Source organism: Diorhabda sublineata, chromosome 8 (assembly GCF_026230105.1).
Source record: "Diorhabda sublineata isolate icDioSubl1.1 chromosome 8, icDioSubl1.1, whole genome shotgun sequence".
Classification (NCBI taxonomy): Eukaryota; Metazoa; Arthropoda; class Insecta; order Coleoptera; family Chrysomelidae; genus Diorhabda; species Diorhabda sublineata.
The window spans coordinates 13967080-13992785 of NC_079481.1; the positions used below are offsets into that span (position 1 = coordinate 13967080).

Genomic DNA, 25706 nt, shown 5'->3' on the forward strand with positions numbered 1-25706 from the left:
TACTTACCATCCTCTACAAAATCTTTCTTATGCCGAATCGGGTTTTTTATATTTTGGGGGGTGTAAACTACCCTTTATTAAAAAAAATTTTATGCATGTTTCGGTTAAAATGAAATTTAAATGTATTATTCTTAAATCTGTTGACATTCTTAAACACGTTTATGATCAATCAGATTTATGCAACCCCTCCAAAGACAATCCTCTGATGGTAGTAATATTGTAATATTGAAAGCTTTTTTAAAGACACTTATTATGATCTCAATATTCATGAAAATTTGAATTCAAGCTCTACTTACCATCTTCTACGAAATCTTTCTTATGCCGAAACGGGATTTTTATATTTTGGGGGGTGTAAACTACCCCTTATTGGAAAAAAGAAAGATAATCTCAAATTTTATGTATGTTTCGGATAAAACGAAGTTTAAATGTATAATTCATGAATCTGTTGACATCTCAAACACGTTTATAATTAATCAAATTCATGCATCCCCTCCAAAGACCATCCTCTGAGGGTTGTAATATTGAAAACTTTTTTTAAAGACACTTATTAAAATCTCGATTTCAAAGAAAATTTGAATTCAAACCCTACTTCCCCTTTTCTACGAATCTTTCTATGACGAACCGGGCTTTAAATATTTTGAGGGGTGTAAACTAACTTTTATTGAAAAAAAATTTTAAAATCTCAAATTTTATGTATGTTTCAGATTAAATGAAGTTTAAATTAATTATTCGTAGATCTGTTGATATTTTCAAACACGATTATGTTCAATCAGACTCATGCAACCCCTCTAAAGACCATCCTCTAAGGGTAGCAATATTGAAAGCCATTTTTACACTTATTATAATCTCGTTCAAACGTTCGTATTTCTTCATATTTGCGCTGGAACTTTTACGTATCTACTTAATTAAATAGAATTATTTTCACGAAAAATTACCAAAAGGCCTTTCGTTTTCTAGCTCCTCCAATCTGGACTCTGATCTGGACCTGCTCAACCTTCTCTCTACTGCTGTCAGATTCAATAGAGCTGATAGAGAAAACGGAAATTTTCCGGTTTCGATAGAGGTATAAATAAAAAATTTATAGTTTTCGAATGGTACAAAATTAATAAGAAGCCATTCGTTTGATTTTTTCCGTAAAAATCGAATATTTTCTTGCTAGAAACAAGATTTTTCACCGCACATGCGCTGAATCTAATCTTTTCCTGCTAGGAGCATATGCCATCCTATTCCTAGAGGAGTACAAATTATTTAAAATTCATTTTCGGATGGTACAAATTATATCAAAACCAATCATATGGAGTTTATTTAGAAAATAGTTTGTCCTCGTGCCAGGATCGGATTCATAGTGAGTAAAGACGTTGATGTAGATAAGACTTTGTCGGGTTTGCGAATGACAACATGGTTGGCCGATTTATAAGATTGAGGAAAGTATGAAAAAGCCATGTGGACGTCTGACAACTCTTAGAGCCTATAAAAATTACCTTAAGCTGGTCTTCCAGCTCCACAAGTCGGTCGATAGTGAATGGAGTCTCTCAAGAAACTGTGTTTGTTAGTTAACTGCCGGGATCGAAAGTGAGGTTATGTATGTCTCGGGCTGCCCTCGTACAACTTTAATAATACACAAAAAAATATCGGATAACGAAAATACGCTAAGAAAAACTAAATTGTTTCTTAATTTTTTATTAACCTCCCAAAAATTATATAATTATAAAAGTATAAAGAATTGATTTATATAATACATTAACGATTTACAAAATATGGTAACTTTGAATATATTAAAGACATTATTAGTCTGCTTTCTTGAGTTTACAGCAGAATTAATAAATCAGAATTCAGTGTTAGTTTACGAATTTACACAGATTACAATAAAGTAATTAAGTTAAAATTTCTAGAACCGTTAAAATTCATACTGAACACACTATTTATTTTTACCACTACTCTAACACTCACAATTACTCTGTCTGACGCGCGTTTCGATAACCAAGTTATCTTCTTCAGAGACTGAAATGAAACTAATACCTATTTACATGACTTACTTGTTTTATACTAAATTTTCTCATCAATCAACCTTCTACTAAACTATAGAGTGGGTTTTAAAGAAATATGGACAAACGGCCTTCAGTATAAAACAAGTAGGTCATGTAAATAGATATTAGTATTATTGTAGTCTCTGAAGACGATAACTTGGTTATCGAAACGCTTCAGAGAATTAATTGTGTGTGTGTTGGTGTTGGTGTTGGTGTTGTTTTTAGTAAATGTTTAAAAGAATAAAAAAAAACCGTGATGGTTCACCTTGGATAATTTTTTATGATTTTAAAAATCTTACAGACGTGTCCTTTCATTATCTCAAGAAGCTATTCAAGACATCAGTTTGATAGTGAAAACATGTTTCCAGAATTGGTTTGAGCGTATGCAATAATGTATAGACCTTAACAAATCGAAAGTCAATTCTCATACATCCATTTAAAGTGAATTCTTTGAGTTTGAGAAGGATTTGAGACTTCAAAATTATTTTTGGAGAAGATTTGAAAATCGAGTGGATTAAGCTCGTCAGTTTCATTTGTAAATGAATCACTCGTTTATGTCTTACAAAAAGTATTGTCAACAATACTTTTATTTCAAATTGTAATCTATGTAAACCTTCCACTTAGACATTGTCAAATATTATTATCACAATATATACATCAGGTAATCAAATGTAGTATATCTCATTCGCATCCAATAATCGCTCTTATTGAAAAATCAGTCAGTTTCACTGGTTTTGGTAATTCTTGCGATGGAAAATAATTATTATGTAAACTAAGATCGATGGAACTGGGTATATTGGTTTGATTTAAACTGGGATTCCATCCCATGTAATAAGGTGAACTACCATAATAGAAATCGGTAAATCTTGAACGATAACTTGGAAGGACTGGTCCAAAGCTACTTGTTAGATCCGTTGGAGAATGCGTGGAAGTTGGAAGGAAATAATTCGAGTTGTCACTATTTCTCGTTACGGAATTATTTTCAAATTGCTGCGAATTATTTGAAGATAGAGAATGCGAAGACGCTGGTGATAATCTCTCATTTTCGGAGGGTGAATCATCTACTACAATGAGTTCGTTTTCTATCGAATCCTTTTTTTCGCTACTTTTTCTTCTTTTACATTTCGCCTGCCCAGTTTCTCTGAAACCTTTAGCGAAAGGATTGTAATCAATTTTTAGTTTGGTAATGTTTTCGTTCTGGTAAGCAGTTACTGCAATAAATTGCGTCTCCGGGAAAACAACAGTTGATTTTCTTGACCAAATAACATCAGTCAATTCATTTTCTCTAATTATCCATATTTTTGGTTGATACTTGTGCATTGAAGCTAATAGAATTTGTCCGGCTGGTGGTGATACTGAATTAGTAAGTTTGAGTCTGCTAAATTTAATAGTTTGAGACATCCAATAAGATCCTTTTGCTGGAGAATCAGGGTGCGAATAGAAGCGCTGTTGGCCGTGGGCTTCTTCAGATCCAGTTGGAAACCAACCTCCTGATGTCGAGTATTTGAATCGAGTTCCAGACACTCCTTCCATTTCAAGAAGAATGTGGTACTTTGTATCCGGACATAGACCATCAACTTTTATGTCTATGGATGGAAACATTCGTCTGAAACAAAAAAAATATTTTCATTTTCCATTATTAATGAGTAAAGAAACTTTTTACTTCTCAATATAATCATTATTAAAATTCCAGCAAGTTAGGGCAACATCTTTAAGACACCATCATCAAAGTTTTATTTACTAGCCACCAGTGAAGGGAATACCCTTACCAACGGCATTCAACAGATACATAAGAAACAAAAAAAGAAAACTAATACGTGAAAAATGCAAACTAAGACACAGATGGCATCAAATTAGTGCTCCAAAAGACCAAACCAGACTTAATAATGCTATCCAACAAGAAAGAATATCAAGAATAAGACTATAAATGAGATTTAAATGAATAAACAAATGACGAATCAAAGAAATACTTACTATCGAATACGAAGAAGAGATTAAAGAAAACAATCGCCTAGAATCTTCCAAACAAAATCCAAGATGGTAAATGGGATGGAAACAAACAATAAACGGAAAGCAAATGGTTCCGCAGAACATTTAGCAAATGCTTTTACAGCCAACGAGAAAGAAACACAAATTGAACAGATTATACTAGCTTGGATATAACCAATTCGAGGTCTGGCTATTAAATAACGTGGCTGCGCGTCTAGAGGGAAGGTATCTAGATATCTTGTCTATGCACGTCCCAAAACACATTTCCGTTACTATTATAGTATTTGTGCAGTAGCGGTTTGAAACGAACGAATTGATCGTTTTTTTCGACATTAACGGTATCGTGATGACTGAATGGGTTTTGGTAAGAGTGCGAGAACGCGCTATCTGTGAAGCAGTATTTGGCCAGTAAGCGCACTCCAATGCTCGAACACTCGCCGTACTTACCAGATTGGGCACCGTGCGACTTTTTTTGTTTCCGAAGATAAAATCTGCCTTGAAAAGGATCCGATTTGAGTCGATGGAAGCGGTAAAGCAAAAAATGTGGCAGAGTTACTGAAGGCCGTCACCAAAGAAGATTTCCAGCACTGCTTCGATCAATGGAAAAAATGTAATATTCCAAAAGAGATATCTATAATGATTAAGGAGACAATCCAAAGAATATTCTTGGTTTTAAGTAAATCTTAAGGAAAATACTACATCAAAGAAAGTAGTAGAAGTCATAATGATTTCCCAACCGGTGGAAGCCCACGTAAATATCTTCATAGAGGTCATCAGTATTACCAAGCGATGAAAGCTATTTGAGAAAATTCTAATGGAAAGATTGAGTATTATAATTGGATATATATATATAAAGATTCATGGTAGTATGATTTGAAGAACTAAGCACTTGAAAAGTGGACTGAAGCCTGAAGTATGGTTATTTTATTGTAAGATATAACAGAACGTATTAGAAACAAACTGCATTTTTTTTAATCTGATTATCGATTATGAAACAATCACATTTAAAAAAATGTCTCTTTATAATTTGTTAAACCACCGCCAGTGAAAAATACCTCGAAAGATGTTTCTATAGTTTTGAAAAGAAGGGCGCCTATAAAATTACATAAGTAAGATGATCCGTATGTCGGTAAGGGCAGACAAAGAGGCTAAGAATAATGTTAGAAAGACCATTCTGGCGTCCGTTAACACGTTTAATACACTTGACTTATCGTGTACTGAAAAACTACCGCAAAAACTATATTATGCTGAAAGGGACAATATATTAAGATAATACCCCATTTTCAACAATAAAGGTTTGATATACAAAATGAGTAGAGCCTGAATCTCCTTCATTTTATGAAGGTATGTGTGAAATAATATGGATATTAATAATGAAGATGAGTGGTAGCCACTGCACACGATTATCACACTATACTTTAACAATCAGGACTACCTATTAATGTTTGTCAACATAGTATTTAAAATTAATAGTAATATTTGTTTTACCCGTTATATTATAAGTAGTACTGTTTATGGTATTTGTACTTGTTATATTATTAACACTTTATATGGTACAGTTATTCACTTAGCTATTTTCAAAAAACTGGTACATCAAGCGCGCAGGTACATTTAGAAAACATTCCGCCGAAGTGAGTCCTAAAGATGGACAAACATACCAAATTTTGAATAATTATTATCATTAATTCAAAACGAAAAACCATCAACAACATCTAAGATTTTCCAGCAAATGTTGATTAAAAATTAATAGAAAAAAATATTTTTTCTATGAATGAGTGCATTTTTGGTTTAGGTTAGATCCGATTAAGTTCTTCTATTATTTACCACCGTGCGATCGCCTCACGTGCGCTAGATGCGCCCTCCTGCATAATCTGTGCGCTCGAACCACCGTGCGATCGCCTCACGTGCGCTTGATGCGCCCTCCTATATAATATGTGCGTTTAAACGTTTAATTTACGTGCGCTCGATGCACGCATTCTTTTGATGATACCCATATAGGCTGGTATACCCTAATAAACAACATACAATTTTTGTTTTAATCACGTACATTTTTTTGTGACAAATAAATATTTATTTCTGATTTCATATACGTCTCTCATTTTTTATTTGAATAACTTCTTCTAGACGACTATATTTCTACGAGGGTTGCTACTTGAGTTTCGAGAGACAAATAAAAACAAATATTTATAATTGAGTACGACGTTATTGTTTTTCAAAATATGAATACACAACCAATACACAGAGATGTATAATATAGAAGCACAAGCGTACGACGTGCTTTTGATTTTTGCGGAAAAAATTCGCGCAGATATCGATATCGCATAAAAAATAGTGGTTAAGTTACGTTAGGTTAGGTTAGGTGAGGTTAGGTTAGGTTAGATTGGGTTAGGCTAGGTTAGGTACTAAGTACTCAAAAAAAAACCTGCACACGATTTTACTGGCTCAATAAGTGGGGTTCGTTGGTTAGGTTATGTTAGGTTAGGTTAGGTAGTAACTACACAAAAAAACCTGCACTCGATTCTACTGGCCCAATAAGTAGAGTTCGTTGGTTGGGTTAGGTTGGGTTAGTTTAGATTATGTAGTAACTACACAAAAAAACCTGCGCTTGATTCTACTGGCCCAATAAGTAGGGTTCGTTGATTAGGTTAGGTTAGGTTAGGTTAAATCTGATCAACCATCAACGCTGAAAATTATGCTATACTTATAAAAAGCGTAGCTTCTGTAATAATTCTAAAAAAACATTGACTCAAATATAGCATCAAAATATTTAAAAGAAACTGATCTAATCTGTACAGCAAGTTTGTATATGTCGATTCCCTACTGATGGATATTTTAAGCGAGTACAAATATTTCTTAATCCATCTCTGTATATCGGCCACCCCGATGAACATAAGCCTTTGTTATTAAAGAACCGGACAGGTAGTTTCTATAGCACACTTGATAGACCGATAATGGTGTTTTCACACACGGCTACCAAACGAGTGATTTAGTATTATGCGAAAAGTACCGCAAAGCTTTGTTTGTTAGTTGTAAGAACTCTAGAAGAGGCTCACTTTGCTCACATTCGCACACTACTTAATACCTAATTAGGTACGGGCTGATAGATATTTGACGATGTATCTACGAAAAAATCCCCCAATAGTTGAAAAGTATCGAACTAGATCGTGACTTTCACTCCTTACAACGAAATAATATCCCAATATTAAATAAGTATGAGAAAATCCCTACTCCCATCGAAGAAAACGATAATGTCATAATTATGTCATATAAAACTGCAACGTTTTCTTTTTCCAGATGACAACAATCTTTCTTCTAGTCTTAACGCTTCAATTAGCGACTGCAATTCAAATCAAGGAACTTCGAAACTCAGTTCTTCCCGTCTCCCTAAGTCCCACGTTCGTAACTAATGCTCAAAATACATTTTCATCCTCTTTTTCTTATTGTGTCGTATCAAGTCCCCTTGACGTTGGCGATTATCTCTATCTTGAGCTAATCTAAATAACTGTCCTGATTCTCTTATCTCAGTCCATTCTTTAATATTCTTCAATCAAGAGGCTTGATCCTTCCAATTCCTCTACGACTTCACCCATCATAATCTGGAGGATATTAAGCCGGCTACCACGCATTATGTGTCCCAAATAAGCTATTTTCCTGCATTGAATGTTATCCATCAACTCACGAAATGCATTTGCTCTGTTAAAAATACAAAGTAATAAGTAAAAATGATATGGTTTCTTGTTATAAGACTTGAGGCATGCACCATCCACTGATGGGTCTCCGCAGATCACTCTATGAGGTCTTCTGGTCTGCGTCTTTTCAATCTTATCTGTTCCAATGAATCAGTATAAAGCTTGGAAATTATTGTTTTTGTTGCGGTTTTTGTTTCTTGTCGCTGATGTCTAAATAACTTTATTGTAATACCGAGGTCTGTGTGTAATGTTTGGTTGCTTACAAACCATGGAGCATTAGCTATTATGCGAAGCATTTTAGATTGAAAAGTTTGCAGTATCTTGGTGTTCGATGTTTTTATTGCAATCCCATAGCTCTATGCCATATGTCCATATTGGTTTTAGGATAATTTTGTATATAAGTATCTTATTTTTCATTGTTAACTGCAATCGTCTGCCGAACACCCAGTTCATATTTTGAATTTAGCTCAAGTTGTGTTTTTTAATTTGTATGTGTGTTTCTTCCAAGTTAACTTTTGGTCCAAGTGTAGTCCGAGGTATTTGACTTTTGTTTTCACTGGAATCGGCATATCGTTAATGGTCACTTGTGGACAGGCACCTCCTTTTGTGGTGAACGTGATTTGTGTGGATTTGTCAGTGTTGACTTTCTGATGTAGTAGAAAATTTAACAATGCCCTCGATCTCTTAAATTCAATACAGAAAAATACTCTTCTTTACCATAAAATTAAGCACAAATCCAAAAGAGGATTATTAGTAGGAAAAGTAAATAAATGGCTCTTTGGCACATTAGACGCAGATGACGAAGAACGTTTTAATACATACTTCCAAATAATTAAAAACAAAGAAGAAACAATACAAACATTCGATATTGACATAAGTAATCAAAGCCAATGAATCTCAATTACAAAAACTAACGGATAATCAAAATATAATAATCAGTGAATTACAACAAATATATTAACATATGTTCAATGTTTCTCATGCATTTTACTTACCTTTAATTTTGAACAACATTATAAACCAGCTGTATAAAATTCAATATTTAATCAATAATATAGATAACGCAATATCTTTTGCTGAAGAAAATACTCTGCATAATTCGATTCTAAACTCAAACCAATTAAACGATTTGATATTTTCTTTTCAAATAACATATGGCAAAGATAGAATAAATTAAATTCCAGGAACCAATAAATTATTACAGTATTTTCAGTACACAAGTAACGATAAAAAAAAGTATTGTATTGTTTTCGATATATATACTACTAATTATAAATCCAATCCCGTTTACATTGTAAAAAATATCCATATACCCATCCTGAACCAAACTATTATATTACCTCATCCTTATGTATTTGAAAATACGCAATGGTGAGTAACAGAAATATGCCCAGAAGTAGAAGACATCTTCATCTACAAGCAAGATTTGCTACTCTAGAAGAATGCCTGGAAGTACATTATAAGGAAACCTTAGTAGAAAAACTACATGGAGAAGAAATTTTAGTGTTTCCAGCTGGATAAATTACTGTAAAAACCTACTCTGAAAATACGAAGAGGAACTTAGAAAAACCCAGATTTTCTGAACTTGTGGAGGAAGGAGTTAAGTGATCCAAAACAGCCCTTATTACAGCGGCGCATCATTATCAATTACTTGCTTACAATGAACTCTAACCTCATTAATTAAGTTTATCATCACTATAAATTGACTGTATTTCATATTTCTTTCAACTTTAACCCCATTAAGGTATCATCTTCAATTATTTATTATTTAATTATTATTAATGTGACTATAATTAACCATAAATATATCATTATTTAAAAGATAAGAACGAATATTTAAAGAAGCTTGTAAACTAATACGTTGTTCATTTAATTTAATATTCTTCTAGTCGGATTAGTGTAACCAATTGTAACTTTAAATTATTATTAAATTCTCAGTTTGCTAAATGAATTGTTTTTAGAAAGCAAGTTGGTGAATTGAGTTATTTAATTCTAGTTTAGTTTGTAATTGTTATTAAAAATATTCTGTTGTGTCTGTTTTTACTTTATTACTTATAAAATTTTTTTGATCTTTTTTGGTTAAACGCTATTATTATAGGCCAATAGTCAACATATTTTTCTTCCAAAATCTTGCAAAAAATATTTACATCTTGATGGAAACATTCCTCTTATTCATCACTCATATTTTCTAAGCTGTAAGGAAAAAAATGTTATTGTATGTAGGAAGTGAATATTTAATGACGTATTTAGTCCTATCTGTTGAAAATTGTTCAATATGTTAACCATAACATGATTTTCACATTTTTTCTTTCCCAAAGTTTTTGGAATTATTTCCAAGCATTAACAAATGAAAAAAGACAGTGTCGATCAAGGCATGTCCACTTTTCGCGACGATCAGAACTTTATATATTCCTCTAAACATTTTAATGCAATTTAAAACAAAATATTGGACGTTGCGTATTAATTGACGAACATAAACTGATGTCACCATGTAGGGCAGTTAAAAATGACTTGATTGAAGAAAAAAGTGACATTATTGACATTGAAATTGAGCTCATATCTAGTAAAAAACCTTGAATCCAAAAAAGCCCTTCAATTTCAGTCCTACGCACCTACAAAAAAAAACTGTAGCTAAGCCAATCAATACATAGTACCACGGAGGATGCGGCAGAGGTCATTATGATCCTTAACCGAGCGGAATTTTCTCTTAAAAACTTATCTCTAAGTTGGAACTTCAGGAACCGTTCGTTATATTCATAATGAACACACTATTCCCATTACCATTAACCCTGCACTTACAATTACATAAGTTACACTGCGCGTTTCGATAATCCAATTATCGTCTTCAGAGACTAAAGATAAACTGTATCTGAAGACGATAAGTTGGTTATCGAAACACTCATATCAGACAGTGTAATTGTGAGTGCTGGTGTAGTGGTGGTATGAACAGTGTATTCAGTAGACTCATCTCTTATATAACAGAAAAATCTACCAGTATAATGTGAACCCATCTCATTAATTCCGGCTTTTAGACAGCCACGTTTTGAGATATGACAATATTGATACGAATACCTCAAATTTGACATTGCCGTCATGAATATTGACATTTTTGGTCAAAAATGGGATCAAATTGCGAACATTTTCTTGCGATGATTTTCTGTGACTTTGGAAATTGATGAAACTAACAGCAGTCGAATCGCGAACATTTTCTTGCGATGACTTTAGAAATGGATTAAACCAACAGCAGTTTTCCGATCAACTCGCTTCGACTTTTGGTGTTGAAGCATCATCTCAAGTCAGTCTGTTTGCTTCAAACGCATATAAAAGTGTATTGATTGGGTATTTAATTTGAAAAACAATGACGTCATAGTCAATTATAAATATCTCGAAACTTAAGTAGCAATCCTCCTAAATTATATGATATTTAGAATCCTACATCTCAAACAGAATGCTTTTGCTAAAATTTTTTGGTTTAAGACACGAACATTTATAATCATTTGTTTAGGGGTACATGAAAAAAATTAATGTTTGCAAACCAGTATAATTATTGTACCCGGAGAGGAATCAAATCATTCCTTCTGGCACGTAAAGAAATTCATATAGCGGTTTGGTATCTAACAAGGCGAGGAAAGGAAAATACCGAAATATGTATAGGAAGTGATCATTCATTCTAGTTAATCACAGTAATCACGAGGGCCTTCCGTTTGCGGTGTCAAATTGTTATTATAACGTGCCACGCACTTCATTTTCTGGGATTATTATTAAAATAACAAAACAAAGAAGTCGAAAACCGCCGCTGTTGCTGTTGAGGTTTACGCATCTGTCATAGTAAAAGCAGGAAGGTCAGTTTGACGCCTAGATAACTTCAGATCGTCGACAAATCGAATCCGTACGTTTTATAGAATAGTCCGGTCAAATTAGAAAAAAAATAAGAGTGAAGCTACATAAATTCCTATCAATCAGTAAAATTGTCTAAAATACAATTGTAAATAAAATTTGAGTGATCCTCATCATTTCCATGTATGGAAAAATTTTATTCAAGGTCAAAAAATGAGTTTTTCACGATTATTAGTTATTAGAGCCACCGTTTCTGAGATATAACGATTCAAAAAGTTGTAAAACTTATAATGTTTGAGATTTACTGTCGAAAGTATTATATGTATATTATTGCACGAGAAATACCAAATGATGATGATAATTTATTTGATGATTGTATCGATCGTAGCAGTGACTGTTATACGTTCCATTTTGATTTTTCTGTGCAAGTCACATGTTAATTTTACTCTAATCGTAAATTTATCATACAGTTCCAGTGCAATAAGTATTTATTAATAACTGAAAAAGTTTTCACTCTCCATATAAATAAATACGTGTTGTGAGCTCCCGCTAACAACGGCCATTATCGTACCTGTACTTATTGTACTTAACATTTTTTACAAATTTGAATCAAAACAGAAAAAACAGAAAAAAATCAACAGAGACAATTAGAACAAAGAGAAACACGTAGATTTATAGCAAACAGACGTAGAGGAATTGAACAACAATGCCAACAAGTTCTTCGACCATTTATTTCTCGGACTACCAATCCAGTAACAACGATGGCCGGGTCTACTTATAAATCACCCTTCATAAAATACTGGCACATTATTTGAAGGTAGTTCATACTGCTACAACAGAACTATTAAACTTTCAAATTCATATTTTGGTTTATAATATTTTTCAAACTGGTATATATTCAAGATGCATTATGACAGAAAATAGAATTTTGAGAACTTTTATGAGAGAAAAATAAATTTGGGAATGCGTTGGTTGTAATTTTGTTAGGAGAATATAGCTTGTTATAGCTTGGAAGTGATTCCCTTTCATTCCTATTTTTTGCTCTCATTTTCTCCTGAATTTCTCTCTGTCTTAGGTCTTCAATCACCTCTGCGTGCCATCTTCTCTTTGGTCTTCCTTTTTTCTCCTTTCTCCTCTATGTCCATCATTTTGCTTAGTTCGGCTTCTCTAAATAGATTCCTTATTTCATTATTTGTTCTCCTTGGCCATAAATCTCCCCCCTTTTCACCGCCTAGTATCCTTCTAAGTATTTTCCTTTCCAGATTTTTTCCCTCGTCACCGCCGTCCTTGATAACCACACCAAGATATACATAACTTTGAACTTCCTCTAAGCTCATTGCCTTTTCTTCGTTCAGTTGTAATGACATACGTCTCATTGTTCTTTTCCTTTGTGGTGTTGTCATTATCATGAATTTTATTATCTTCGTTGACTCTTAGATTCACTACCATCTCTATGAAGGCTTTTGCAGGTTTCCTTAAGCTCATTTAAATGGAATATTGCATAATAATATTCCTAATTAAAATGTTATTTTGTTATACACAACATTTATTGGAATAATAAACGCCAACTTGAAATCTACTTAAGCTTAGAGATCCATCTAGAGCTCTTAACTTTAATTTTAAGAATGATCAACCTTGGGCTAACTATTTATAAATTAGGTGGTTTGCAATAGATACTGACAACAATAGGTTTGTTCCAACACGTTCGTGTACAAAGAAAAAGTTTTCCATCATACTAGTTACGCTTTATCTATATCCCATGTTAGTGTCCTAATTTTATAGTGATCCTTAGAGAATCTACTTATTTTCTTGATCATTACGATACCTGATTGAGGCCATTTACAATTTGAATTGACTTGCCTAACTTCCAAATTTCTTATCATGTACCAAGTTGCTTCTTTCATTAGAAAATTTTTGTTCGTTTTTATTATTTTATTTTTGTTTTCAATATCAACCTTCCTATAGTAAAGGATCCGTGCAATGTTGAAGCATACAAATAAAATCGATCCAAATAGCTATAATAGTTAAAATAGGTTCAGTGACCATACAAAAATAGGAAATAAACTAAATCAAATAAATTTTATATTACTGATGGCGTTTTATAAGTAATATCGGTTTCCATATGTGAAAAGTTTTATACCTCAATTTAAACTGGTCCTAACTTTTTAGACTAATCTCTCATTGTGTAAAGAGTACAATCATACATCGGAAACAAAATTTCAAAGCAGACTTGGCAGCAAGAAGTTGAAGAGGAAGACACAGTTATTAGCAAACGGTTTAATCATTTTAATATTAGAGATCCTTCACCTACCAGGGATTTTGAGATTACAAGAGAAGCAGTAGTACCACAATTCAGTGATTATAGAACTCCCTTGGTTCTTTTCAAGATACCAAATATCGACGTTTGAAATCATTAGGTAAGATCTGTAAAAGTTGGTGAATTAATCGAGAGAGAAACGTCGAGTAGTCCTTTGATCTAAGATGAAAAATAGATTCAAATGAATCCTAACAAGGTAAATTAGTCGTAAGACAAAGGACAACTACCAGAGCCCGTCGCAGAGAGAGGTCGATTTGAGCCGAAAATCTTGTGTATTGGGTGAAATTATGAAGGTTTAGTCATCAATGTCGAGGTATATAGTGAACATCCAGGTTTAGTTAATCGAAAGAGGATGTTCTAATAACTGCGAAACATCAAGGAATAAGGAAGAGCTTGATGGTACTGGAATCATACCACATCCAACATTTAATCCGGACCTTGCACTGTTAGATTACTATTTATTCAGATCCATGAGGGAAAAAATTTAGACCCAAAAGAAATTTTGATAATGCAGCACGACAATTTTTTGCATCTAAGCCCAAAGAATCGTTTTAACAAGGTCTCAAAGAGCTTGTTGAAAATTGGGTTGAAACTAAGGTAACCATAATTTTAAAACATTCGAAAAATACTTTATATTGTAAAGCAGGATTTGTAATCATTCTCATACAGAATATAACAATAAATATTTAGTTATATATATAAAAAACAAGTGATTAATTTCTTATTTCTTAGACCTTTTGATATGTTTGTTTCTAAATATTCTTAATTTTAGATCTCTTCTGTTTCAAAATTAGTTTTTTTGATAATTTTTTAAAAGAAATGTCAATTTTTATCTTTCTTTTAAAAAACAAATTTTGATACAGAATAGACCTAAAATCAAGAATATTTGGAAACCTAAAAACAAGTGATATTAGTAAAAAAAATGAAGCTTACAAATAAAAAACTTACTTAGAGATAATATACAAAACTACTTACAATTACCAGAGGAATAAATTGCTTTTCTAACTTTGATTTTACTTTGATGTTGATTAATCTTATTGATAAAATGATTTTAACTATAAATAATAAATCAATGTATTTATATCAAAATGTGAATCAAACTTCTAAAGCGGGACATTTGTCTGTCCCCTCGGGAATCTTGAGGACGCTGGGACAGACACGCTATTAAGGATTCTTTTTTGTATGATTATTTAATCAACAAAATGAATATCGGAATTCCACATTATTGATAAAAGAAACCATCAATAAATTTTCGATAAACAACAAAGTAAATTTCGAATTAAATATAAATGAAATTCCTTTCAATTCAAAACTATAAAAATATTTAAGGATATTTATTGTATTATATTAATTTTTCAGTAAACATATCTACTACTGCAGTATTTAATATTATAAAAACATCACGGGAGGGCCATTATAACTCTCTTGTTTTACAGACCACTTAAAGAATTTGTTGAGGGTACTCTTAAGCCCTAAAAGGCCGTTTTCAATTTTATTGTTTATCTAAAGCAGTGTGGCGCCTTGCAAAACAGGCGACAATCGGTAAATAAACGTCTTGAAAATCAATGGAGTTTTATGATTTTTCCAGTAAACTTTGAAACCAATCATAATAGATTTTGATTTATGACCTTATGAGTGTATTTCTGAGACATTTCAAAAAGTTATGAGAGATAGAGAAACGAAAGTACAGTGAAATGAAAAAAAAAACATAATATGAATAAATTCAAATTATGAACTTGTCGGTAAATTCCAAGTGGTTTTTTTCGGAATATTTCATAGGAATTTGAATACATCTAAGGTATATACACAAAGGAATTTCTATTTTATTATATAACAAAAAACCATTTGTATAGCAATATGAACGATCTTTGTATTCCAAAAAAGCATATAAGTCTTACGAAAATAACACTCAAACAGAGATAGTGAATCGACGAGTCAACGAAGTTCATAATGACAACACCACAAATGAAAAGAACAATGAGAAGTTTGTCAATACAACTGAACGACGAAAAGGCAATGAACTCAACCACGACGGTGACGAGGGAGAAAATCTGGAAGTAAGAATGACGTCGAGATCCCAAAAAATCTTCAGAAAGGTGAAGCTACATCTATACAAAACAATAATAAAACCAACAGTAAGCTACGGAGGCGAAACGTGGATTCTTAACAAAGCAAAAGAAGAGAAGATAGATATAGAAATAAGAAAGAAAAATATGGAAGGGAATCACTTTCATGCTATAGGCCTAAAAGACCTGCGTGAAGCACCTATATATCTGAAACCAGCTATTTGTCTACATAGCTTCGTAGACACTTGTCAAAGCGTTGCACAAGTTTTTGTATGCTTCCTTCATGGCGGGGTTATACCACTAGTGTTTTCAATCATAAGGTAGCATATTCTTTCACCTCGTCATTGAGTGAGAGTGAGTGAGATTTTAGGTGTAGAAGAGATGAAAATTGCTACGACCGGGTTGTATGGAGGATGATCAAACAGATCGTTGCTCAATTTCTGTAGGAGTGAACATCAGTTTTTCAGTAACATGATTGTGATATTTGCGGAATTCAATAGCAAAAGCACTCATTGTAAAAGGTTTTGATTAAGCTTCTCTTCAATTGCGAGAACTAGTCATCATCTTCATGCAATTGATCACGTCCTTCATTGGACTATCAGATCCATTTTCTAATCATTGAATTGCTCCGTAAACATCGCAGATTTGGCGATAAAGTTCAATCGATTCAACTTTCTTTGTATTTAGGAAATGAATCATAGATCTGATTTCACAAGCGGCGGATTTTCAATTAAGGCTGACGTAATTAAGAAGTACTACAAGGTACATGTCTGCAGCAGCGATCTGAAAATCGCGTATATTTCTTTTGTTTGAGCAGAGTAACTATTATTTATGCTCTGAGTTGCGATCGCAGTGCTGCTGCTCATAGAAATAGAAACGGAACAGTTTAGAACAAAATTGTACGTTTTGAACAGAACTCATAATAATCATACATGAAATTTGTTTTTTGCAAAATAAAATTTTGTTTCCTGAAATGAAGAAGTCATCAAATCAAAGGATAACACATGGAGAATAGGTTGGGATAGTTAATTTAAAGACTGCTTCAGCTTTTGCAGTGGCTGCAAATGTGGATATATGACTAATTGCATTATTCTGATCCTTTTCACTATGTTTCTCTTAATGTATTCACAAGATTTTTGTGAATTTGCCTCGTAGTCAGCTTTTTCAATTAATAATCAATCAAGATATAATTATCTCTACTATAGAGAAAAAAAGTGAGGGATTTTTCTGCCTGTTGAGTAGGTCTTGCAGATACTGCCTTAGGCAGGATTATATTGGACAGCTCGAGAGTAGTATCGGTAATACTAAGTCAGTCTTTTATGCTCTAAGCTGTCCAAGTTTTTGGTTTCTGTATTGAGTCGAGCATCCTCAGGTTATGCTTGAGAGGCGAGCTCTATATGTGCAAACAATACTCCAAAGATACAAGAATCTAGGACTTTTAAAGGATTCTAAGATGTTTTCGAGTATATCTTAAGAGGGATCCAAATTGCCTTAGCTAATTCGGCTACGTAACTATTCCAGGACAAATTGCTCCCCTTATTATGGTGATATTTTTTGTCCAGACAGGATTAGTTGGACGCATATATATTCCAATAATATAGAGGGAGAAGCTAGTTGAAATTAAAGGATAAAGTTGTACTCAAATGATGTATTTAAAAGCATAAAAATAAATCGTAATCATCGTTGGAGCTCTGAACACTTTTGGGGTATATGCAATATTGTTTCTTCAGTTACTACATTATTTTAGTACTGCTGACTCCATGGAGGTGGTGTATTGCTTTAGTAATACCTTCAAAGCTGGTGAAACTAGCACCAAAAAAAAACATTTGCAGCAGATCAATTCATGTCAAATGCTTATGAAGAGCTGGTTAGGTAAGGGTTCATTCCACTCTTGGAAGCTGGAAGACCTTGAAGTTGGTAGAGTGGATTAGTAGCTCTCGTTTTTCAAGCTTGAAGGAGATGAGAACAAAGAGAAGATGAGAAATAGCTCAAAACAGTCGGTGAATAGTGGCAGTTTCACTAATATCAACTAGAGGAAACTGTCCTAAAATCTGACCGAGTTTACATATTTAAATATGGTATCTCAATTTTTTCTAACCACATCAAAACGTTTACCTGCTGTTTGACATAATTTACTAACACCCCTAAATATACTAGACCTTTAAACGTGGCACCAAATGAATGTTTGAGTGTATTCTTTTTTGTAATATGATAAGAAGTATGTTTTGGAATATACTTCTTCTTTCTTCCATAATAAGCCTGATACCTTTTGTTATCCTGGCTCTAGATTGTCACTATCTGGGGTTTTTTCGTTTTTGATGTTTGTCAGTTATGTCAATTCTAAAATACTTGTTTATTATTCTCTGTTGTTTTATTTAAAATTAAAATTCTAATTTGCATTTAATGGCCTTTTTTGATGTTGTCATGTATTTTATTATAATTCTTCCCCATACGAGTGATTTATATAAATAAATTAACCTGATGATGTACAGAAAAAGATGTAAATATTAAAAGTCGTTGAGGTTTTTGTGAGATTAAAAAGAATGTAAGGGAAAACACACTTAATGAATATACAGATAAATTAAAATCAAGTGTTTCATGACATGGCATTTTTATTTAACGCCCTGTGGATAATTTGCTACCGCCTGTAGTTTTATGTGTTAAATACATATCTCATCATCCCATCTACACGTGTTATTTCTCGGTCACGATTGTTTAAATCTTATGTGTTGTGGTAGGACTAAAATCAACACTAAATAAACAGGAAGTGGATTGTTTTGTTTAGAACTGTTTATATTACATTGATATTTTGCACTCAAATGTAGAGCTCACACGACACATATGTTTTTTTTTGGTTGGTAGTAGTAAGAAGGGAAATGTAAAGTAGGTATATGTTCATCGAAATTGGTAATAGATGAAAGATATGTTTAAAATAATTTTCCTGTTTATCTATTAGTAGCTACTTACAAATTCGAAATAATATTAAATATGCTAAATATATCAAAAAATCGAGAAACTATAAAGAAATTTATGGGCCAAAAAGCAAAAGAATACTAGAAATAACGATTGGTTTGACGGATGTGAAAGAATGAGTAAACATAAAAACAATACAGACATCGATAGATGAAATCAGATGCTGAGTAATACACATAGGATAAAGAAATGAATCAATAAAGATAAGGAAACTGGAAACGATAAATAAATACAAGAAGAAAGAGCAGAAGAAAATGGAAGAAATAGAGCAGAACAACAAAAAAAGGTTTACAAGTATAAGAAATGAAATAAGATCAAATAATGAACCAAAAATAAAGTGACATCTGGAGAAGATATTTCAAAACTATGATTAAAAAGAAAACCAGACAATTTACAAAAGATATGGAGAAGAAATGAAGAGCAAAGAGGAACAACGAAGAAATGAAGCCAGAGAAAAGTTAAAAGAGAAAGTTACAGGAACATATGAAATCAATGGAGAACTAATAAAAATGAGGAACTGGGACAGATATTTCAAAACTCTGATTAAAAAGGAAACCAGACAATTAACAAAATATATGGAGAAGAAATGAAGCACAAAGAGGGACAACGAAGAAATGAAGCTATAGAAAAGGTAAAAGATAAAGTCACAGGAACAGATGAAATCGATGGAGAACTAATAAAAACGAGGAACTGGGACAGATATTCCAAAACTCTGATTAAAAAGGAAACCAGACAATTTACAAAATATATTGAGAAGAAATGAAGCGCAAAGAGGGACAACGAAGAAATGAAGCTATAGAAAATCGATGGAGAACTGATAGAAACGAGGAACTGGGACAGATATTCCAAAACTCTGATTAAAAAGGAAACCAGACAATTTACAAAATATATTGAGAAGAAATGAAGCGCAATGAGGGACAACGAAGAAATGAAGCTATAGAAAATCGATGGAGAACTGATAGAAACAAGGAACTGGGACAGATATTCCAAAACTCTGATTAAAAAGGAAACCAGACAATTTAAAAAATATATTGAGAAGAAATGAAGCGCAAAGAGGGACAACGAAGAAATGAAGCTATAGAAAAGGTGAAAGATAAAGTCACAGGAACAGATGAAATCGATGGAGAACTAATAGAAACGAGGAACTGGGACAGATATTCCAAAACTCTGAATAAAAAGGAAACCAGACAATTTACAAAATATATTGAGAAGAAATGAAGCGCAAAGAGGGACAACGAAGAAATGAAGCTATAGAAAAGGTGAAAGATAAAGTCACAGGAACAGATGAAATCGATGGAGAACTAATAAAAACGAGGAACTGGGACAGATATTTCAAAACTCTGATTAAGAAGGAAACCAGACAATTTACAAAATATGTGGTGAAGAAATGAAATGAAGCGCAAAGAGGAACAACGGAGAAATGAAGCCAGAGAAAAGTTAAAAGATAAAGTTACAGGAACAGATGAAATCAATGGGGAACTAATAAAAATGAGGAACTGGGACAGATATTTCAAAACTCTGATTAAAAAGGAAACCAGACAATTTACAAAAGATATGGAGAAGAAATTAAGTGCAACGAGGAACAATGATGCAAAATTAGATGTCCATAGGACCGCTCTGGAGCACTTTTTATTTCAAATAAATTTTTATTTTATTTTCCATGTATCCACATCCCATATGGAGTCTTAGTTCGAATATATTTGAAAAAAGTATTGAACTTTTATGTACTTACCGTCCAGACTTTGTTATTATCATTTCTGTGCCCTCGGCGTGAAAAGTTTTCCATAAATCTTTATTTTTCAAAGTAACGTTGTAATTTGACACGGTATCTAGAAAAATATACAATAGGATATAATAATTATAATGACTATTTCCTTCGAAAAATTTAAGCCAACCAAAAAGCTGTAATATTTTATGTTTACCTAGCAACGATCAAATTTCAGCGATAATACTGCACTAGTTCAAATTATCAATAATTTGCACTAGTGCCAAATTTTCGTCTAGGATTAATAAACATCATTTGGTTTTAATTTTATATTTTAAGAAAAGGAACAATTATTGTTTATTTTAAGTTAAATTTTTCTCAGGAAATAGTCTGCCAAAATTCCCTCTCGTGCATGTCAAATTGTCTCATAAATTGTCAAATAAATTAAATTATCGACAATTTAACATGCACTCGGGACATTAATATTGAAAATATGACAAAAATACAAGAGTAAAAATGCCCGAATCAATAGATACCCAACACTTACCAAGTTATAGGCATTGAATGGTGTACACAATTCGATTTGGATAGGAACTACCCTATCCAAATCGAATCATAATCGATTATAATAAAGAAGTCGACGTTAATCAAAGAATGTCTACTAATGAACTAGGCAACGAAAATAATGTTTGTCTAATTTGGGTACCAAAGCAAAGAGAAACGAAACAGCAAATAATCTGGAAGACCAAACTAGAAGCGTTCTGTTTCACAGGAAAACTGGTAAAAATTGAAAACCTCATCTCATTCCTAGAAATTCGAAGAAACTAGGGGGCTTAGCCCAGTTACGTGATTGTATTCCAAGGTCGTTTACACTCAACATCGTCGTTAACTGAAGCATCTGCTCGCAGTCCAGACTTTTTGCGTTCAACCCAATTTCTGTGATCGTTGTCCATTGAAGCAAATTTTTAAATTATACTTGACAATAAATATAGTAATTCAAAAAAAATCAACCAAAAAAATAGGCTCGACAGGTATTAATCTATAAATACGAGATAAATTTTGTCATTAGTTTATAACCTAATAGATTGCGAAATGGAAATAGTGGGCACGTCAATTTTTTAACATATGCAACCCAAATTTAGGGCTTAAATTTTATCTAATTCTAGTTGAACATGCACTAACCTCCTAAACTGACTTCAGGACATAGTCACCCTCTATTTTTCACAAGAACATTCTTATTACTAGAATAGACAACATAACCTCACTAAAAATACCTAGCCTAACCTAATCTCACTAAAAATGCCAAAAATAGTATAAATTACAGTAAATAAATCTACACAATATTGTAAACAGCTTTTTAAAATTGTAGTGGTAAAATTGTACAAAAGAAACATGTATTCTTATGCCTAACAATATAATATAAAGGGTTTACCCGCATAAGAACTAACCTAAAGCAAAGGCGTATGTGGGAGCTCAAAATATGACGATTGGGGGCAATTTGCTTGTATACCCTCCAACAGAAAAATTCCAAACCATTTTGGGGGAATAATTAGAAGTGACGAAACCTTAAAGTTTTACAGAATTTATTGATCTGTCAGTTGATTTGAAAAATTTCATTTTCATATCATGGATAATTTAATTATGAATTTTTTTTATTCTCGGAATTTTTTATAAAACTTTTTCATTTTCAAGTGAAAGGCAAATAACCAAAGATATTTTTTCAACAATGTTACAAAAAAGTGTTGGCCATAAACAAGTGGATATGTTATTGGTGTTATTTTTTTGTGAAGGAAACTATAGACAAATCGTAGAAGAATATTGGAGGAGATTTTCTAATTACGAAGTTCTTCAATGAGAAACATTTTCTAATGTTAAATAGGCTGGGACATTTTCGAAATTACGTGACAAAATTAATAGTAGAAAAACAACAACGTCATCGTTACCTAGGGGTTAAATAAAAGTTATGAGCATAAAATTTAACATTTTTTGTCTTAAAATTATTTTTTTAAACAATAAAAACACCAAAAAATCGGTACAAATTTTGATTTTTGCGTTTTGTGCTGAAATGCAAGATTCGTCTTTGTTTCTATAGGCAATATTGTAGAGTATTTAAAAATCTTCAAAAGAAGCTTTTATAAATTAAATTTGTCAAATTGTTTATAATTTGTTTAATTTTAAATATAAAGGTTTCTTATTCACTGAAAACCGAGATCTCTATGTACTTAATCAATGCTCTAAAGATAGGCTAAAAATAGTTTTTGTAAAATGGCAATTAAACAATAGGAGGCCCTTTTTTTCAAAGGGCCACTCTTGCTCGCCGGAGGGTTCTATCATCATTTGGAAAGTCGCGTTGGAAAGAAGAAGAGTTCAACTAAAAATTCCTTATCTCAGTTGTTCGAATTTTTTTACCTCAAAAAAGTGTTCAAAAAAGGTGTAAAAAAATTTATAAACAATTTCTTGTTTTTTAAACATTTTATACAGAAAAATCGTAATGTTATGTCATATTCGGAAAGCTGGCAGTTTAATTTGGGGCGAAGTTGGACATTTTTTTTTAATTCACTGTGGCTTTGTTTTTCAATAATAACGAATGTTTTTTTGCATCATTTTGTAGGAGAAGTTGGAAATTTTTATCAATAAAAGTTTCAATAATTTATGATTGGAAATGTGCATTTGGTAGCAGTATGAGTGACACTATGCTGCTCCGCGAAGCCGCGACAGCGGACGAGTGGGGATAATGAAAAGAAGCAAGCACGGCGCGCTCAAAAATGCTCCGGCAGACTTCAAATCTGCGGAGCGCTGAAAAATATTAATTATCTCAGTAACTATTGGGCCGATTTTAATCTTTTTTTTTGTAACTGGGCTAACTCGTAAAGCTAAAATTAGCTGTCACATTAGTTTTTTGCTAAAATTAATCATTTCCCAGAATTTTCCACTCTATGAATTTTGAAATTTTTTGTAAGACTTATTTATTAACCTTAACTGAATTAAAAAGTAACAAATAAAGTCTTACATAGATTCAGCGCAAAACGCAAAAAACAAAATTTGTACCGATTTTTTGGTGTTTTTATTGTTTTAAAAAATAACGTAAAGACAAAAAATGTTAAATTTTATGCACATAACTTTTATTTAACCCCTAGAACACGATGGCGTTATTTTTTCTACTATTAATTTTGTCACCAAAAGCCTTTTTTTTTTCGTATGTGCCCTGGCCTAAAAAGACAAGCTCGAGAAAAAACTTTTTTACTTAGTGTTAATCAAGAAAGAAATCAAAAGAGTATGCGAGATGAAGAGCTTACTTCACGCATAAAATGTCATCCGCACATTTTAAAAAATATATCACAATTCAATTACTGAAAGGACTGAATTCCAAATTGTGAAATTTGATGTATAAATTAATAGTCAAGTCTTCAGTCTTTTTGTTAGCTGTTTAAATGATATAATTGAAAACATGTCTTTGGTTACTTCAGTACAAAAGCTTTATGAAAAATTGTTAAAGTGAAAAACCTTTTAGATCAAATTATCCATGGTATGGAAATAAAATTTTCTATATTAACTAAGAGATAAATATTTTCATACTGTGCAAAATTTGGTATTGCAAAGAAATTCATTTTTTCTTAAATTTTGGACCCAAATTTGAGACTCTATACTTCCTAGAAGAATACAGCTTGGTTTAGAGTACACCCTGTATACTGTATATTTTGTAGGATTTGAATGAATAGTGTTTATTTCAAAGAAAGTAGGATTTAGAAATGTAGACAAATACGACTGGAACTTGAAAGATGATATTCCAATATGTCCAATTTGCCATTTAGGGTGCATCAGATAAAAAATTTATGAATCTGTTGATTGTGATACATTTAATATATTATGCATTTATTTATGTTATAACGTCTCGGATGCAACGAATCTAATTGATGTGAATATTACCATCAATTTAACTTATATGTCGATTTTTTTGCATCAAAATCATAAAGCTATGAGAAATACTTATAAATTTTGTTTACTATTTAATTTTTTTCACATAAATTCGCCGCAAATATAAATAATTTGAAAAAAAAAAAGATTAATTTGTCGTTTTTTATGCTCAAACACAAACCGGTAACCGCGAAATGAGTAATTACAATAATATATTATAAATATCAAAATTTTGATTTTTTTTTCTATAAATATATTATTTAATAATGATAAAAATAAATAAAAATTGATAGTTACCTTCATAATGCATATTATAGTGACGATTAACTTGCGAATGCAACATCGTTGATAAATATTTCACCATTAAACGAAATAAACAAACAGTTTTTAGAAGTCTTTATTCACACTTAAAAACACAACTTTTTGTGAATACTTTTATCTGCTTACGAGGCAACAACTATTATAACTAATGCCAATTCTAAATTTTGACCATAAATTTGGAAAACCTTAGCCAAACCCCTAACAAGTACTAAGCCCTTATTCTTATTGGTCGACCTGGTACCGGTAATGCCGATTGGTTCTCACTCGCAATTTGTTGACGAACCTTTGTTTGGTTAAGCGATTTGACGAAATACAGGCCTGTACTCATACATAGAACCAAAAAATGTCTATTTTTAATTCTGTAAGAATCATAGAAAAATAAAAAATTTTGGCCAATTAAATCAGACGTTACCCTGTAGCAAAATATTTTCTTTTTCGTGTATTAGATTCTGTTTCAAGAATTTTTGCATCTTTATAATTAAATTTGTGTTTTTTTGATATTTCATGGTTGGTTAATGCAGTTCTAATTTTTTTATGGTATTGATGACCTCTTAGTCTATTTTCTAAATACTGAGATGTCTGCACTATGTAGAATTTAATTATAAAGATTCAAAATTTCTTGAAACGGAATCTACGTCACGAAAAAAAGAATTTTTAGAAATGGTTCACATTCATAAGAACAAAAAAGCTATAAATGATAAGAAAGACCTAAATAATTTAAGTAAAATTTATAGTTCTAATTCTAATAAAACTATAAATAACTTAATTAATTACTGTTACATATTTGAAATGTAAAGAAAAATTAATTTTTCTTATTAGAACAAAGTTCTATTTTGATTTTATTCTTATTGTGGTATTCATGATGAT

The 25706-nt window shown here is 32.0% G+C and overlaps 2 protein-coding genes across 2 annotated transcripts in view; one reads left to right on the plus strand and one right to left on the minus strand.

Annotated features, from left to right (window-relative positions):
- Positions 1-25706, plus strand: part of LOC130448455 (general transcription factor IIH subunit 3) — a 120970-nt gene that overhangs the window by 16842 nt on the left and 78422 nt on the right. The window lies entirely within an intron of this gene.
- On the minus strand, positions 1665-25105 carry LOC130448451 (T-box transcription factor TBX6-like). Its single transcript, XM_056785843.1, has 3 exons — positions 24816-25105; positions 20631-20727; positions 1665-3633 (listed from the first exon to the last, which is right to left on the minus strand). Exons 1-3 carry the CDS (start codon positions 24880-24882, stop codon positions 2709-2711), a joined length of 1089 nt encoding a protein of 362 aa, XP_056641821.1. The 5' UTR covers positions 24883-25105; the 3' UTR covers positions 1665-2708.